The sequence below is a fragment of the Haplochromis burtoni genome, unplaced genomic scaffold (genome assembly GCF_018398535.1).
Source record: "Haplochromis burtoni strain Fernald_Lab_line unplaced genomic scaffold, NCSU_Asbu1 Contig_41, whole genome shotgun sequence".
In the NCBI taxonomy this organism is placed as follows: Eukaryota; Metazoa; Chordata; class Actinopteri; order Cichliformes; family Cichlidae; genus Haplochromis; species Haplochromis burtoni.
In genome coordinates, this window is record NW_024582402.1 from 1248927 (window position 1) to 1267695 (window position 18769).

Genomic DNA, 18769 nt, shown 5'->3' on the forward strand with positions numbered 1-18769 from the left:
CTGTTTGTAGATTACAGCTCAGCATTCAATACCATCGTTCCCTCGAAGCTGGACAGGAAACTGCAGGATCTAGGACTGAGCAGCTCCCTCTGCAGCTGGATCCTTAGCTTCCTGTCTGACAGACGCCAAGTGGTCAGACTGGGCAGCATCACCTCATCCCCCATCACACTGAACACTGGTGCTCCACAGGGGTGTGTACTGAGCCCTCTCCTGTACTCACTCTACACCTACGACTGCACAGCCACTAACAACTCCAACATCATTGTGAAGTTTGCGGACGACACTACAGTGGTGGGTCTTATCACCAATGTGATGAGACGGCTTACAGGGAGGAGGTCAGCGCCCTGACCCACTGGTGTCAAGACAACCATCTCACCCTCAACGTCGCAAAGACAAAGGAGTTGATAGTGGACTTCCGGAGGTGCAGAGAAGTACACACCCCCATCACCATCAACGGCGCTGCTGTGGAGAGAGTGAGCAGCTTCCGGTTCCTTGGTGTACATCTGGCTGAGGATCTTACGTGGTCAGTACACACAAACAAAACAGTGAAGAAGGCGCAGCAGCGCCTCTTCTTTCTCAGGAGACTGAAAAGATTCGGCATGAGCCCCCGCATCCTCAGGACCTTCTATCACTGTGCCATTGAGAGCATCCTCACTGGATGCATCACCACCTGGTATGGCAACAGCACCGCCTACAACTGCAAAGCTCTCCAGCGAGTAGTGCGGTGCTCTGAACGGATAATTGGAGGTGAGCTTCCCTCCCTCCAAGACATCTACAGGAAGGGTGCCTGAGGAAAGCGGGGAGGATCATCAAGGACTCCAGTCACCCCAGCCATAAACTGTTCAGACTACTTCCATCAGGAAGGAGGTTCTGCAGCATCCGGTCCCGTACCAGCAGACTGAGAGACAGCTTCTTCCACCAGGCCATCAGACTGCTGAACACGTCATAGACACCTCAGCTTCACTACTGGAACTTTAACATTATGCACTCCATACTGTACAGTAATGCCACTGTTTTGCACATGTCTCAACTCTGTATATTTTTATATATTTTATTTATTGTTTACTCTATTTAATTTGTAAAATATGTGTACACACACACACACACACACACACACGTAGAAAAATATTTAGTATACACATCCAGAAATGCATATACTATTATATATTGTACATATATTTATTAGTTTCAGATGTAGCCATTCTTGTATTTTGCTTGTTTACGTTATTGTATTTTGCACAACTCTGTTGCTTGTGAAGCTCGCACACAAGAATTTCACTCACATGTACTGTACCAATGTACCTGCACATGTGATGTGACAATAAAAGTGATTTGATTTGATTTGATTTGATTTGACATACTATGACCATTATATTCAAATATTATAGAGTGAGACTTAGAGGTTGCAGGCAAAGTTGGATGGCTTGGAAGAGAGAGTATTACATGATATATATGGTAGTCATCACTATATTTTGCATCCCTTGATACAGGTCAAACGCACTGGCTTCAGCTTGTAGCTTGCAAAGTGTGTTTTGCTCATGTGGGCATCTGATGCACACACACATGCACCCACAGGACATCATAAACATCAATCATATTGGTATTATTGACTGACCAAAAGTCAAATGTGACAAAATAAAGTTAAAGGCAGGCAGAACTGAACTTAGCATGCTCAGTATGAAATAGGAGAAGGGACATCAGGGTGACCATAGCTCTTGGAGCAATGTTGACAATACAAAATACAAACGTGGCAGAGCATTCACTGACATGACCTCTGTACATATATATGAAGAGTCACTGCACTACTGATGCTTTTTTTTGTAGCCTGTGGCTCTTAAACTGGGGACAGGAAGCCCAGTGTTGTATCACAGCAACCAATACTGCATATTTTGCACCTTGGTTACAATTTAGACATGTATGTATTCAGTTCATATTTCAGTAAAATTCAGCACACGGCTGCAACTTTATCTCTCAGTGTGTGTGGCTACATTTACACCTGAATGCAATTTGTTACACATGATAATGTCTTATAGTGTTGCAGTGCTACAAAAGAAAAAAAAGACTGGCATAGCCTTATTCATGCAATATTTTGACATTGTAGCATAAAGCTGCTGTCAGGATGTTTTACATCACCAGTAACTTTGAAATTGTTTTGTGGTGAAAACTTCCCCTGGTTACCGTGACCTATTTAGTGTGCCAAAAGGGGAGAACACAACTGCAGCATCTTCAAGTGGTAAATGCTTTCTAGCATACAGTTTATATGAAAAACAACAAGTTGTTAATTAATAGATGCAAAATTAACACCTGACATTAACTTCTGCAATATTTAGACAAGAGTTTCTGAATGTTTTGCAATTAACAGGAGTTTAATTGCACCACATGCTCTATGTGAGTGGCCTTTTCAGTGGGAAATCAGGAGTGTGAAGGCCAGCAACACATCACTACCACTTTTGTTGAAAGGAATTCATAGCCTTGCTCAACGACACTTCAGAAGCACACATGCTTGTTCACACAGTGTGGAGACAGCTATAGAGAAGACTACTACTCGAATACATGTTGAAGGTTTTGCTTGGTTAATAAACATGCTCTTGCCAGAAACTGCTTATTCATGTCCAGCCTCACAGAGCAATTTATGTAATTTTCATGGCAAATGTTTTTCCTATTATGTGTCTTTGAGTATAAGGTAATTCATTCATTAGTAAGTATAAACACCGTAGTTAAAATATGAGCAAATTAATGCTGTAGGTACGATAATCATCCTATATTTTTAAAAGAAAAAGATCTAGTTCAACTCTTCTTTTGTAATCTTTCTTACTTATTGAAATCATAAAAGCTTACTAAGCAAGTTTAGACAAGTAACGGAGGATGGAATGACCAAATTTGGATTAGAGGACACTCAGGAATCTGTGGTTTTTGGTGGAAAGCCTTAGGACCGCTTTCCTTCCCATTTTCTTATAATACACATAACTAAGAAAAGGGAAGACTAAGATTAGTGATTGGTGTCAAAATGTAATATTTCTTGGCTCATGTTATTATATAGTATAGTAGGTATAATAATATATAATATTAGTAATATACTATTACTGTATATATATTATAATATATATAAATATATAACATAGTGTTATATCATTATCATAAGTGCATAAACTCAAGTGAAGCAGGGATACCTCCATGGAGAAGGAGGCTAGAGGGCAAGATCAAAGTAGCACGGAGGGAGGTTAGCCAACTAACGGAGTTGCAGAAAGGTGCGACAAAGAAGGTGCATAAGAAATACAGCAAGCTGTCCATACCTGAGGCCTTGGAAACTGCCAAGCAAAGACTCACAGCCTTGGCCAGCCGCTTGAGGAGGTACACCAGAGAGATAGAAGGCAGGAGAATAAACCAGCTGTTCTCCACAGAACCAGCAAAGGTGTACTCTCAGTGGCAAGGGAACAATAAGAGAACAGCACCACCAAGGCTGGAGACGGAGCAATACTGGAAGAGCATATGGGAGAAGGACGCAACCCATAACGGCAATGCTCAGTGGCTAGTGGATCTGAGGGCAGACCACAGCGACCTCCCTGAACAGGGTCCAGTAACCATCACAGTGGCAGATATCCAAGAAAGGGTCTCCAGTATGAAGAGTTGGACAGCACCAGGGCCCGACATGGTTCACGCCTACTGGCTAAAGAAGCTGACTGCACTCCACGAGCGTCTGGCAGCACAAATGAACCAGCTGCTAGTTAACGAGAGACACCCGGAATGGCTAACCGAAGGTCGGACGGTCCTGATCCCCAAGGACCCCAAGAAGGGACCGGTCCCCTCCAACTACCGACCAATAACCTGCCTCAGTACTACATGGAAGCTCCTGTCAGGCATCATATCGGCTAAGATGAACAGGCACATGGGTCAATACATGAGCGGGACACAGAAAGGAATTGGCAAGAATACCAGAGGTGCAAAACACCAGCTACTGGTAGACAGAACAGTCAGCCGAGACTGCAAGACCAGACTGACCAACCTGTGCACTGCCTGGATTGATTACAAGAAGGCCTATGACTCAATGCCCCACAGCTGGATACTGGAATGCCTAGAATTGTACAAGATCAATGGGACCCTAAGAGCCTTCATCAGGAACTCAATGGGGATGTGGCGTACAACACTAGAGGCCAACTCCAAGCCCATAGCACAAGTCACCATCAAGTGCGGGATCTACCAAGGAGATGCTCTGTCCCCACTGCTGTTCTGCATAGGCCTGAACCCCCTCAGTGAGATCATTAACAAGACTGGCTACGGATACCGACTACGGAACGGAGCAGTTGTCAGCCACCTCCTGTACATGGATGACATCAAGCTGTATGCCAAGAGTGAACGAGACATCGATTCACTGATCCACACTACCAGGCTATACAGCAATGACATTGGAATGTCGTTCGGACTGGAGAAGTGTAGTCGGATGGTAACAAAGAGAGGGAAGGTAGTCAGAACTGAGGGGATTGAACTACCAGAAGGCAACATTGCAGACATAGAGGACAGTTACAAGTACCTGGGGATCCCGCAGGCAAATGGGAACCATGAAGAGGCCGCTAGAAAGGCTGCAACCACCAAGTACCTGCAGAGGGTCAGGCAAGTCCTGAGGAGTCAGCTGAATGGTAAGAACAAGATCCGGGCCATCAACACGTACGCCCTGCCCGTGATCAGGTACCCTGCTGGGGTAATAGGCTGGCCAAAGGAGGAGATAGAAGCCACTGACATAAAGACAAGAAAGCTCCTTACCATGCATGGAGGGTTTCACCCCAAGTCCAGCACCCTGAGGCTGTACGCTAAGCGGAAGGAAGGGGGCCGGGGACTGGTGAGTGTCAGCACCACAGTCCAGGATGAGACAACGAACATCCAAGAATACATTGGGAAGATGGCCCCAACTGACCGAGTGCTCAGTGAATACCTCAGGCAGCAGAAACCCAAGAAAGAGGAGGGAGACGAGGAACCATCATGGAAGGACAGGCCCCTGCACGGTATGTACCACCGGCAGATAGAGGAGGTGGCTGATATCCAGAAATCCTACCAGTGGCTGGACAAAGCTGGACTGAAAGACAGCACAGAGGCACTAATCATGGCAGCACAAGAACAAGCTCTGAGTACAAGATCCATAGAGGCTGGGGTCTATCACACCAGGCAAGACCCCAGGTGCAGGCTGTGTAAAGATGCCCCAGAGACAATCCAGCACATAACAGCAGGGTGCAAGATGCTAGCAGGCAAGGCATACATGGAACGCCATAACCAAGTGGCCGGCATAGTGTACAGGAACATCTGTGCCGAGTATAACCTGGAAGTCCCGAGGTCAAAATGGGAGATGCCCCCAAGGGTGGTGGAGAATGACCGAGCTAAGATCCTGTGGGACTTCCAGATACAGACGGACAAAATGGTGGTGGCTAACCAACCGGACATAGTGGTGGTAGACAAACAGAAGAAGACGGCCGTAGTGATCGATGTAGCGGTTCCGAATGACAGCAATATCAGGAAGAAGGAACACGAGAAGCTGGAGAAATACCAAGGGCTCAGAGAAGAGCTCGAGAGGATGTGGAGGGTGAAGGTAACGGTGGTCCCCGTGGTAATCGGAGCACTAGGTGCGGTGACTCCCAAGCTAGGCGAGTGGCTCCAGCAGATCCCGGGAACAACATCGGAGATCTCTGTCCAGAAGAGCGCAGTCCTGGGAACAGCTAAGATACTGCGCAGGACCCTCAAGCTCCCAGGCCTCTGGTAGAGGACCCGAGCTTGAAGGATAAACCGCCCGCAGGGGCGTGCTGGGTGTTTAAAAAAAAATATATCTATCTATATATTATATATATATATTATATATATTATATAATATATACTAAATATTATAGAATATATATTATATAAAAATAAATTCTTACCACTACCTCGAAATGGACAGTGCAAATAAAACACACACACATAGATGTTCACATATGTTTAAGATGTGAGTAAAAGGAGTAAAAAAAAATGATGATAGGGACAGCGAAACAGTGGTGAGGTGTACAGTAGGAATAACGGATGGTTTCAAAGCGGGGTTGGGATTACATCAGGGATCAGCTCTGAGCACCTTCCTGTTTGCAGTGGGGATGCACTGCTTTATAAGTACCAGCCCATTTACCAAGTCAGTACAAGCAACACAGTCCCCCTCCTACAGGGCAGGATGATGTCTTTGCAGTCAGTTTGTCACTTCGTTATTTACTTTATGTGCGTAATCAGAGTGTGGTTTGTGTTAAAAGCGTAGGTGGGGGGTATGTGTTTGTTTTTCCCATGTAAATCCCCTATCCCCCACAGCAAACTGAGTCCTGCATGTAAAAACAAAATAAGAGTAATAGTCACAAACACGAGTGCTGAAGTCCTCTGTCAAAGTCATAATGAAATCACGTCAAACGGAAATGCAGTGTCATCCAAGTCATCCTGTCCATCACGCTGATGTAAACAGACACTATAGAAAAAACTAATACGGAATTCACCCAGTCAGTATGGCCTGCTTTCTCCATTCATGAGATAAAAGCTACAAGTCTGCTTCAAGAAGATCAGTTTTCTCCACCTACAGGATCCTCTGATCAGCTTATACAGAAGCCATACAGCTGTGCATCAGAAGCGGTCTCTGGTAAGTTTCTCATCAGACTATTATTGTTACAATTTACATTACAGTTGTAACTACAGTTCTCTGCTATGGCTGTCATTACCTGTCAGAAAATGCAAGGACTTTTCATAATATTGAACAGCTTTATTGTTTCCTAAAAACAGAGATCAAGACAAGTGACTGCAGCAAAGAGGTCAGTCTCAATCCCATCACAGAGGAAGAACCCACCCTGTGTTATGTAAGATTTATTTCCTTATTTATTTCAAAGAAAGACGTGATCAAAACATTTTACATTTATAATTTTGATGCAGTTAGAAAAGCAAGTTTATGAAAGTAAGCCAGGTGAAAAGTATGGGCTAAAGTTTGAGGTTTTTTTTTTTCTCCACCCGGATTTGAGACAACAGAAGGGGAAGTCTGCTGCCACTGGAAACAAGACTGGGTAAATGAAAAGATCAAGGAGCTAGAGTGAGTATGCCTCCTTATCTCAGCCTGTTTCCTGTTTCGAGAAGTTATTGGTTTCTTTGGATATAATGTTGCCTAAGTATACCACAAGCTTGTTTTAACCATTATCCACTGTATGTGTGTTTTACAGGCATGCACGCAGAGGAGTAAGACTGCTCTCAACTCCAGCTCATAGAGAGCATCCTTCTTTATTACAAATAGAAAGGACTACAGACATTTGTTTTAATTTGAAATACTTTTAAATGCTTTCTAATTTCATCTCTATTGTATATTTATAATCAGGGATGTTTATTTTTTCTGTTTTGCCTTTTTAATTTAAATTTCCGCTTATGGTATGTGCTTGCTCTTTTCAAACACACCGTATATCTCCATGACAAGAGTAATACAGCTGAGACTTTTATGGTGTTTTTCATAAATTAAATGACTGATCCCATCATGTATCCACAGTCTTGTTGTTATCTGATTTTTCTTTGCTCGGTTACAACTCCCTTACTTGACTTCACTGAACACATCCATAAAACAGAGAAGTGATGCTTTGAGAACACACCAAACCCAACATTTGAATGCAATACTTGCTGTTACACTGCTGATGGAAGAAGTAAGCAATTTGACATCATTCTTCCCTCCTGAACCACTTATCAGCCATCTTCTTAGGATGTCAGTGACTTTCTTGAGGTTATTCCAAAGCATTTAAGCCTGGGTTCTGTCAGATCTCTCAAAGTGTTGTTCTGTAGTGGATTAACTTCAGTCTTTACAGTCATTCTCCTACTGCGAACTTCTAGTGAGCTTCTGGCAAAAGAAACCACAAAGCATGATGCTTCCTCCTTTTCATGTTGCTGTGTGTCTTCCCATGTCTCATTTTTGTCAATCTACTAAAAACAGGTGAGTGCTGTTGTGCGCCTGAAGCATGCAAGCTTTCTTCTTCTTTTTTTTAGCTTCATGGTGTATATGCAACCCTGAATTAGTATTTATGTGAGGTGGATATTTGAAGAGACATTAAACAAGTCAAATTATTCCTTTAAATCGCTCTTATTCTAATTGCCTTTTTTAGCTCACAGCAAAGTAACTTTAAGACATGACTAATAACAACTGGTTTAATGAAATTGTGGATATAAACTCCTCTGACTTCTCTCTGTTTGTGAGGCATAGACCTTGAAAAAAAAGAAGAGCCTTGATGTTTTGAAAATAGAGCATTTCAAAAAATGTTCATGTCCTTGTAGCCAGACTATCAAAATCTCATGACGCAGCAGACAATGGTGTTATTCTCAGATTCATTCTGCCCTCTAGTGGGTGCTTTAAGTGACTGCAGTGCATATTCAGTCAAAGGAGTGTGTCACCTTGCATGACTGGTACACCAACCTCTTGGGGTGTTAATCTGAAATAGCACAGGAAACTGCCTCCCTAACAGCCATGTCATACATTTACATGAGCTCAGAGATCAGTATTGCTCATCAAGTTTTCACCATCCAACGCTTAAGTACAAGTGCTTAAAGTGTTCCTAACTTAACTCATTAATTGATTGGAAAATATTCTCTAAATGAATGGTTGGGTTACCTGAAATATTTTGTGAAACTGGTTAACAAGTTCTAAAGTCACTCAAATAACTTTAAAATCCATTCAGTGAAAGTGACATGGTGGATTTTAGTTACAATGTTGCAATTTGACTAAAGAAATGTAGACAACAGCGTTACATTACCCTGAAATAAATTCATTTACTTGTCTGAAATGCAATATATGTATGTTTTACCTCATTCATTTGTTTACGGAGCAGATTTGTTGCAGTGAATGAAAGAAAACAGATGTTATTGTAAAAATTTATTGAGAGAATGAACAAATAATCAACAACATTTGTCTCAAATCTGTTCTTAATACAGTCTTAATACAGGAGTACTGAATTTAGACTTGAGGCTGAAGAAGTTAAGAGCGAAAAGTAAAGCAAAGGCATTACACATTCAGTTTTTTAAGGGACAGTGCCCTCAGCATTAACTTGATTATAAATGCTTGAGTATCTTTATAACAAATGTATAGGCACACTGGCTAATTCTGCATGGCGATTTCTTTACATCGAGCTGTCTAAGGTGACACCTGGTTTTTGCTAATAAGCAGTGAAAGCCTCTGTTGCAGTGAGGTCAGATCCACTTCCATCACGACCTGAAGCGTTTCCAGTTTTCTTCACTGAGCCACCCTTGGACATGTTCTTCAGTTTTGCGCTAAAAAAATAAGTAGTTCTTACATGTGAAATGCCAAAAACAAACCTTTTTATGCTTTTACAGATCTTCAGGTGAGCATCTAAACAGCCCCTAATTGACATTTTAAAGTGAGTAAGCATGTCATACCTGAGTTGTTCAAGGAGTTTTTTCACCCATTCAGCTTTCGGATTGGCACACAGCTGCCTGTTTGCAACCGTGTAGAAACTATAACAGCGAGACACATCATTAGAGTAACACAGAGTATCATATTACTGAAGCGTATTCATTTATGCTGCATGTATATGTGTTGGTATATGATAAATAATAACATATGCCAGAGTCTCTGCTTCAATAATTTAATAACTCAATTTAAGGATTTTAGGTTTTATAATATAAATATAATATGAATCAAAAGTGGTTAAGTTTTGTTGGATTAGACTGATTCAGAACAACCTCAACTTTAATTAAATTTTGATTTATGATTGAACAACATTAAAATGTTAAAAATAAAAGTCTTATTTTTATTCCACAAAAATCTGCAGAAATAACTTTAATACGTCTCGCCACAAAAAACTACCAATGTATTTGGAATATTTTGGAATAGATCCAATCCACCCCGTTAGTCCCCACCAATCCACTTGCAAATGTTTGGCAATGTTTGCTATGATTGTTCTAGTCAAGTATTATAATGAGTAATTTAGAGGTTGCAGGCAAAGTTGGATGGTTTAGAAGAGTCTTACATGATTGCCTCGATGCGACAGTTTTCCCAGTTACGTTGTTCTCTGTATCCCTTGATGCGATTGAAGGACACGGGCGTCTTACTGTAGCTGGTACAGCAGGCTGTACGGGCACCTAATGCACACACAGACACAGATGCAAAGGCACCAGATCATTAACATGTCATCTTTGAGTCGTTATGTCATATTGTCATTATTAACTGACCAAAAGTTAAATGCAACAAAATAAACTTACATTCAGCTGGAGCTGGACAAAGTATCCCCAGTATGAAGCAGAGGAGAAGGGCCGTCAGGGTGATCGTACCTCTCGGAGCCATGTTGACAGTGCAAAAAGGGTGGCAGGGGACTCACTGAATACATGGTCTCTGCACATATATATATACTTTTTCCACTACTGATGTTTTTGCATCTTGTGGCTCCTAAATTGAGGACAGGAAGCCCACTGTTGCATCATGCTGCAACTTTGCATCTTCATTACCAATTTAGGCATGTACCATGCTATTACGCAACACTAGGATTTGTTTATGTGGGATGATATGGGCCTGGTGCTCTGATGCAGTTAGTTCATATATCTCCTTTGGCTCTAATATGGATTTATACTTTCTGCATATACATGTTATACTTTCTTTCTGAACAGTTGTGCAGTGAAGTTCTCCATATATGGCACAGCAGATTTGAATCGTTTTATAGCTTAGCTTTACTTTGATTTCTCTTGATTTCATGGCTGCATCTTCATGTGTGAGTGCATATGGCCACATGGCTACATGCGAATGCACGTGACACTCACATGCGATATTCCCATAGCGTGTTGTAGTCCTACCAAAACATGACTGCCATAGCCTTTGTCGTACAGTAGTTTCACATTGTAGCTTGAAGCGGTTGTCTATCTTGGGTTTTTGATGTTATCAGCAATCTTGGGATTGTTTTGTGGTGAAAACTCAAAGTGTATGTGAAGGTTGTCAAACTTCCCCGCCCCCTTCCCCTGGTTCTGGTTAGCATGACCTATTTAGTCTGCAGAAAGCTGACAATTTCAGATCTCGCTCAGCTGACCTAGATAGGTGCAACAGCTTCAAGTTGTAGCACATACAATAATATACAATATGTTTCAAAAACAGCATAAACAGGTTGTTTACATGTACGTGTAAAAATAAACAGCTCCATCACAGTAAAATACTGATATCTACAGTATTTTATTTAGGGACAAATATGAATGTTTTGCAATCAACATGAGTTTATTTGCACCACATACTCCACGTGATTGGCCTTTATCAGTGGGAAATCAGAAGTGTGAAGGCCAGCCACGCATTTATATCCAGTGCTGTTGATAGGAATCTGTGGCCTTGCTCAAGGACACTTCAGAAGCATAAATGCTTGTTGACACAGAATCTATAGAGAGGACCGCTACTTGAGTAAGTCTTCAGAGTCTCACTGAGTCAACTGTCAGCTGTTTGATTAACTCATGTGCTCTTGCCAGAGGCTGGTTTTTCATGTCCATCATCACGGAGTAATTATGAAAACGAGTCATTTTCATGGTAACCATTTTCTTTCCCCCGAAATTTATGTGTCTTAGAGCATAAAGTAATTCAGTAATTCGAGAACAAAATGCCTAAAATGTATTTATTTTCATTGTTGTTTATGCATGCTGATAGCTTTTATAACGAGTCTGATGAGACAGATGAGAAGTCATCTGAAGCCTGAAGTTGTGATCCTAAATTAATTCTGACTCTTGTTGTGAGCTTTGTGTCATTATGACTTGCACAGCTCCTGCCCTTCTTGAAACCTTTGCTGTCCTCCTACTTGGCAGGCTGACCCACACATCTAATTTAAAGCATCACACATGCACGGACCACGCGTGTTGGTGTCCTCCAGCAGTTTTTGCTTCCTTCTTTTATCCCTTTATCCATAGGGGGCACTGTGGTCATGGCCCGTTGATGGATGCCCAGCAAGATTTAATAAATAGAAATAAAGCAAATCTAGCCACTTTTTTTCTAGCCATGGCAGTACAATTGTTTTTCATACCACCAACAAGAATTGCCCTGTATTTGTAAAATTCTAATTGTTTGTTTTATTTTTTCTTTTCTCTTTTTATATAAAACATGTTGTGGGGCAAGCGACTTTTCTCAGCAAATTTTTATTTGTGTCATTGAGTAAAAGAAATGAAGAAACTCTCACGGTACCAAAAGAAAGCGTGTGGGAGTCACCTACATATCAAAATCAAAATGAGTCAGGTTCAAATCAACACAAGAATTAAGGTAACTCATTAACATCCCACCTCCTATTTTAACCTCTCTGTTTCTACACATGTAGGCGTTTGCGTGTGAAATCTGCGGCACGCACTGATAAAGGGAAAGGTGGCATGATTAACTCAGCAACGTCTGGTTTAACAGCCTAATCCCTGCTAATCTGACATAAAACACAGCCTCTTGCCGTCCTGTCTCCTTCGCTTAAAGAAAAACAAACACCTTCCTGTGAGGTTACAGCCGCACTGCGTCTTTATTACAGAGAATTTACTCATCGTTTTTAAGGACCCAGTCAGCTGTTTGCCTGAAATCACTCCAATAGTCTTTCATCTATAAATTTATATTTTATTTTATTTTTACACATTATCGAGAAAAGTAATGCAGAAATGCCAGGATGATGATTATTATTTAAGCCTAAAAAGATCCAGATGAATGTTACACCTTGAAATAGTTTTCTTGCTCGAAAATATTAACTACTCTATTTCATTGTATTGAAGTAGAGTTGTGTTTTGGCGCCATGCAAACTATTAGTCCACCTCTAACTGGTTGTTGCTTTTTAACAGCTCTTACTATCTGCCTCCACCTTCTAAATTCTCCAATAAATACTTGATAGGCAGTGCATACAACTGTATGCCATTGCACAGGTAGTACAGAGTGTTTCTCACTGAAAATGCTTGCTTTATGTGAGTTGAAGTATTGTTTCTGCAGCTACAGTGAACAGAAAAAGTGACACTAGCACATAATTCAAACAACACTGTGTCACAGAGAGGATTTAGCAATTTCCTTGTGGGCGGATCACTGTAAATACCATCTTTTTCAATAAAGTAACTCCTTCCTTATATTGTTGTTTCCTGTATTGCCCTTTTCATTTTTCTGTTTGGTTCTTATATTATTGGTTTGTTTGCTAAAGTGCTGTTATTATTTTACTCTGTGAAGTAGTGGTTAGTTATGTGAACCTCAGGAAAAATGGTTGCTGCCTCTGTAGCAGCTAATTGGGATCCAAACAAACCAGAAACAATTTAATGAGATGCAGATAAAGATCGTTTGTGATTATTTTCAGTTTGGCTAACTTTTTGCTCAGCTAGTTTTTGTTATTAGTCATGCTTTATCACTTGTATATACATAAACTACCTCTTCACAGTCAAAGGGCACACACTCACACACACACATAAAGAACAAAACGGCAGCTTTTCTAACCCCAAATGTCAAACGTACCAAAGTACTTTGGAATAAAAGCATTTTAAATGAGCAAAAAAGAACTTCCTCAAATCAACGGAGAGGGGGCATTGTCAGGATCCTTAAAAGCACTTCACAGCAGAGATGAGTTTAGCCAGAGAGAGAATCGGCAGAGAGATTAAGAAAAAATCTCCCAAAGCTCTTGGCTGTGGCATGATCTTCAAAAAATCATCATAATTAGTATCGTTCCAGACTGTCGAACCCGTGAGGCACGAAAAAAACAATGCACTCTTCAATATTTTATTGCGTTATGGTAAATTATTTGATGTGTAATTAAGTGAGCCCGGCAGATTCTGTCCTCATCGTTTTCCTCCTACATGCCATCTGCCCCGTGTGTCCAGACTGTGGGTGACTGAAGTAGCTGCGGGGGGAGATGAGGAATTATTGTGGAAAATTATAAGAAAACTTGTGATGTAACAGTCTGAGTTACACTTTTGTTGTTCAAACCAATACTGCAACATCCACGGCCTCCAATAGAATGAGTAGTAGAAGATGAAAAGGGGGGGAAAATATAGAATTAGAAGACCTCTGTGACTCTAGGAAGCGCCCAGAGGTATTTTAGTCTGGCAGAAGCTAACTCCTGGCCGGGGAGACTCCGGAGGATAGAGTGAGCCAGAAGAGGTGAAGCGAACAGAGGGGAAGCGAGTAAGTTGGTAGAAAGATGAGTATTTTTAGGGTGGTCTGTTATCTGTGGAGACGAGGGCGTGCGGTATCAGAGCCGGGTCATATCGCTGAGGGGGGAAACAGCACGGGCTCTCGGCTGGGACGATAGATAAGGAGGATGGGAACAATGAGTTCTTTCTCTGTCTCTTGTACATGCATACACTCATACAAAAACACACATGCACACTAAAAAACAAAAAAACAAAACAACCACATCCACAGGAAGATACACCATAGCTTCACTCATACACGGCTTCTCGCAAATACTTAGAAACCCTCAACCGTGTTAAAAGATGGTTTCAGAATGGAACCAGAGAGCTGTTACAGGTGACCCAGGAGTGTGTATTTACTCTAAAGAATGTACAACAAAAACCAACAATATTGCAGAATCTCGTCACTGCACTACTTATCTCGCTTTCTTGCATTTCCCCTATCTGTCTCTCCTCTATTGTAGCCCTCTTAAGATGTAAATGCCAGCAGAACAGATGGATGGAGGGAACATCTCATCACTCTGACACCATGTTTATGCAATCACATGCAAACACACCACACAAACACACGCGGCATGCACGCGCACAAACACATATACACTCCATAGAAAGATGCTGATGGAGATTTCTTCAGTCATCAAAGTGAGCACATGATGCACAGCACACATACACACACACACACTTTTGGTGTTTTGGTGTTTTTGATGAAACCTTCTGTTCGCTTCTTCCTTTGTTGATACTGAGCGCACGTGTGCGTGGACACGGACGCACATCCACACGCGAATTGAGTAATTCGCCAGACTAGCAGCTGTCATGGAGAAAACCGGGTACCAGCGAAACGCCTCTGACATGCTAATGACGCTCTGTCGACCCAAGGAGTTCAACCACACACGCTCGCACCATACAGATTTAGAAAATCTGATTATTAACTGTCATGTAGCCCCGGGAATATCAGCCTGGTTTTGTGAATATTAAATGGTTTTAGCTCCCAGTGCGATGTAAGCACTCTGTGTAGGACTGCAAGCCAAATGAAACCTTAGCTCGCTCCAGGAATATCTTAGAGAGGCTTTGAGGGAAGATCCCTTTTCAACACCCAGCCACCCCCCACCCTCCACACGCACACATACACCACCACCACCCACCCACCCAATCAAATCCTCACTGGCAATGCGCTGCTCCTCATCTCTCTTCCCTGCTTCTTTTGTTCATCTCTCTCAGCCGCCCACACACCTACCGTCCCTCGGGCTTTTCTCTTAACACTCTCACGCACATGCACAAATTTACATTTGGCTACTTTGTATGTACTTTGCTTAAATTTCTTCCTCTTCTCTCTGTTCTCCTCATCGCTGTTTGACACTTGGCGATTCTGGATGTCTTTAAATGCTGGTTCTCATGCGTTCATACGCTAACAAGCGCCTGTATCTAGTGGTCAACAATACACATGTGTGGGCAGGAGCCATCTGGGGCCTCGCAAGGAACAAAAAAGCGTGTAAGGATGTGTGTTTGTGTGTGGCGTAGGGCTAAGGGCCAAACGTAAAGTAGGGGTTCGATGCCGGGGGATCTTTGTGCAAACCCCCCTCCAGAAAGCTGTGATTCTCAGGGGAGAGTGGGAAAAACATTTCGACCGTCATCAATCAAAACTTTGGTGACATAAATGACCAGAAACAACGGAGCATTCTCCATCCATGTCACCGTGTCCCCTCCGCCTCGCTGCCATGTCCCACCCACCTGTGCCGCTGCCCCATTGGCCTTCGCCATACGACGCCCGATGCGATTGGCTCGCTGGTCCCCGAGCGAAATCGTGGTCCCCTCTCGGCTAATTGGGCCTTTGTGATTGCGCATTCTATCGTGGGCCTGGCGAAGAATGAAACGTGAAAACGTTATTATGGCGGGTGGGGGAAGAGTGGCAGGTCGATGCGGGGAGATCGTTTTTGCCGCCTCAAAGTGCCAGATGCTCTTCCTGGGTCCATTATGATGCCACACAGGGCTTTGAGATGGTTTCGGCGTAGCAACTGTGCAGACACAAAAGCAAGATGGAGACCGGCTCACACAAACACATACTTGCAAACGCAGGCACGCACACACTCACACATGAAGTCTCACATACAGAGAGTCCCCAAAAAAGTCCTAAAAACCAGACAAACACCTGCCATTTAGTGCTCTTTGTTGCTGGTCTTCGACAGGGGTTATCACAGCTTACCTTTGTACGTGTTAAACAAGGACTGAACATGATGGAGCAAGTCTTTGCTTCACCTTTTGTTGTTAAAATGGACGACAGAGGAGAGAAAACCAGACTGGGTCGATATAAATCGAAGAATTTACTTCTTCAAGCTGCGCGGCCCCTCAGCAGTGATTCGTTTTCCAGGGTCTCTGAGAGAAGGAGCGTGTAGGAGGACAGGTCATGAGCCTGGCTCTTTGTGCGCTCCATCACGCTTACACACAAGGCCGGGCTCTTGAGCCTTTTTGTTTACGAGTGTTTTTCTTCTTTAATTAAGAACATGCTCATTTCTTTACATCCATGTGGGATTTGAAAAAATACTAAAAACTGTAGCTGACAGACGGCAGAGAAATGACTGAAGCTCCATCAACCCTCCTGTTCTCAGCCTTAAAATAACCAACAGCCCACTGTGAAATGATCCTGACCATTCTTTGGGTTTCTCCTCCTTCACCCGGCAACCATCAACAACAGGTGGCGCTGTAGTCACATTCATGGGTATTTCGCTTCTCAGGACAAAGGACAACCTCAACTCCAATCAGGCACTTCAGGCCTTTATCAGGAGAATGTGACATATTCATGTTTTGAAATGCACGTGACTATGTGATTATTTTTTAAGTGCAGCATTGTGACGTTTATGGCCTCCTGTACCCCAGCTGGCCCTCCTTTGGGTTATCACTGCTAAATGCCACTTCTGACGTGCGCCAGACAGCTTCTACTGACTACAGCATTCATTTACTCCATCATTATGTTTCTCAGATTAGGTGTTTTAAAGTGGGCTGACTAAGTTTTGTGGTCGAATCAGTGAAAAACGTCTCAATTATTATTATTATTTTTAAACAATTTTATGCAGTTTAAATTTACAGCCAGAGCGAAGTTATTCTTTTCAACTAATGTCACCCGTTTTTAAACGCAGAAGCTGCAGATCTGCATTTGCCTTCTTGGAAACGTTAACAAAGATGCTGAAGGATAACACACCGACGCTCGTATAGTCTAGAACAGTCATTTGCCTCGTGTCATTTATCATTACTGGAAGCATAGGAAGTGTAGGAGACCGCCCCAGTACCCACTGCTGCATCCAACTCGCGTTCACACTTGGTTTCATTCAAACACTTTTTTCCCACCGGGATGGAGCTGCTAGAGCGAGTGCGCGGAGCCGACGGGGAACGCACACGCTTCCACGCTGCACACATGGCTGCAAATCTGTGGCGAACGTTTTCTTCTACTATCTGGATATTAACATTAGTTTCAAGTTCGAGAACAAGGATTTATCCGCCAAATGAAGGTAAGGAAGGAGGGACTCGAATCCGTGTTGCTTTGTGGCACAGTCGGGTCTTTTTTTCCGCTGTTGCGAGCTGGGAGAGATCCTGCGTGCGCTCAAGGCGCGTCCTAGGATAGCAAAGAACAGGGAAAAATTTGCAAACATCTAGAAGAGGAAAAAAAGTTGAATTCTTAGATATCCTTGTAATATTTGTGCAGTCCAGCTGTGAGCTTTTTCTTCCTTTAAATATGTTTCCCCTTTCTTCTTTTTTGTTTGTTTCTTTATGTTTGTGGGTTTGGTCATGGTGGAGAACACTGAGCACCTCTGTGTTTTTGTTATAAACAGTTAAACCGTTGAATTCATAGTTTGTGGTTTGTGGTTTTGTATATGAATAAAGCTCCGAGGTCTTAAATCAACAGTTTAAAATTCTGTGAAAAATATAAATGTATGTGATATTAAATGTACATATATGACTCTGTGCAGTGGAAATAAGATAAAATTTTTAAACCTAACAGTGCCAATGGACGCCTGCTTTTACTTCCATAACTGTTCACAGCTTAACCATCACTTACTTCTTGTGAGAAGTCTGTCAAATTAATTTTCTCTGCTTAAGAGCAATTTAAAAAAAAAATATTCCAGACTGGTTGTCCTGAGTACACCTGCATGTGTGTGTGTATGCAATTTTAGTGACCCTGCTGGATACCAGGACAGTGCCAGGAGAGCTGAAATGGGCAGCCAGTCCTGCAGAGGGAGGGGTGAGTGGGATCTGCCTGTTCTTTTTTCTTTTTTTCTTTTTTTTCTTTATGAATACACTGTTTACAACCTGTTCTCTCTTTGGAAAACACACTCACACACCCTCTCTCGTTCCTCACACGCGCACATGCACACGCTCGGTCTGGAAACTGTAAATAATCATCCCACAGATTTTGAAATGTGCTGTTGTTCACCAAGCCTAAGTGCTAATATGAGACTGCTGCCATTGCGTTTGGCACAAGTAAAGGCATAAACCAGCTTGGTGGTGGGTGTCATTTTTTAGGAATTTTTACTACCGTACAGTTGCCAGAATGAATCCTGGTGATATCTGTTTCAGATTTGATCTTCTCTTTGTGTTTTATTGTCATTGTCGTGATCTGCCATCCATAGTTCTTCCTCTCTTTCTCTCTATCTCT

General features: G+C 42.4%; 2 protein-coding genes across 2 annotated transcripts in view; one reads left to right on the plus strand and one right to left on the minus strand.

The window, feature by feature from the left end:
- Nucleotides 1-8869: 8869 nt before the first annotated feature.
- LOC102293630 (C-C motif chemokine 20) lies at nucleotides 8870-10346 on the minus strand. The gene is made up of 4 exons (XM_005920563.3): nucleotides 10231-10346; nucleotides 9999-10110; nucleotides 9406-9483; nucleotides 8870-9279 (listed from the first exon to the last, which is right to left on the minus strand). The coding sequence occupies exons 1-4, from the start codon at nucleotides 10310-10312 to the stop codon at nucleotides 9165-9167; spliced, it is 387 nt and encodes a 128-aa protein (XP_005920625.1). The 5' UTR covers nucleotides 10313-10346; the 3' UTR covers nucleotides 8870-9164.
- Nucleotides 10347-17179: 6833 nt separating this feature from the next.
- Nucleotides 17180-18769, plus strand: part of LOC102293147 (ephrin type-A receptor 4-A) — a 28349-nt gene continuing 26759 nt past the window's right edge. The window contains exons 1-2 of the mRNA XM_005920561.3: nucleotides 17180-17624; nucleotides 18288-18355. Of these exons, the coding sequence (XP_005920623.1) occupies nucleotides 17468-17624; nucleotides 18288-18355 (225 nt within the window). The 5' untranslated portion in view covers nucleotides 17180-17467. The remainder of the gene's footprint in view (nucleotides 17625-18287; nucleotides 18356-18769) is intronic.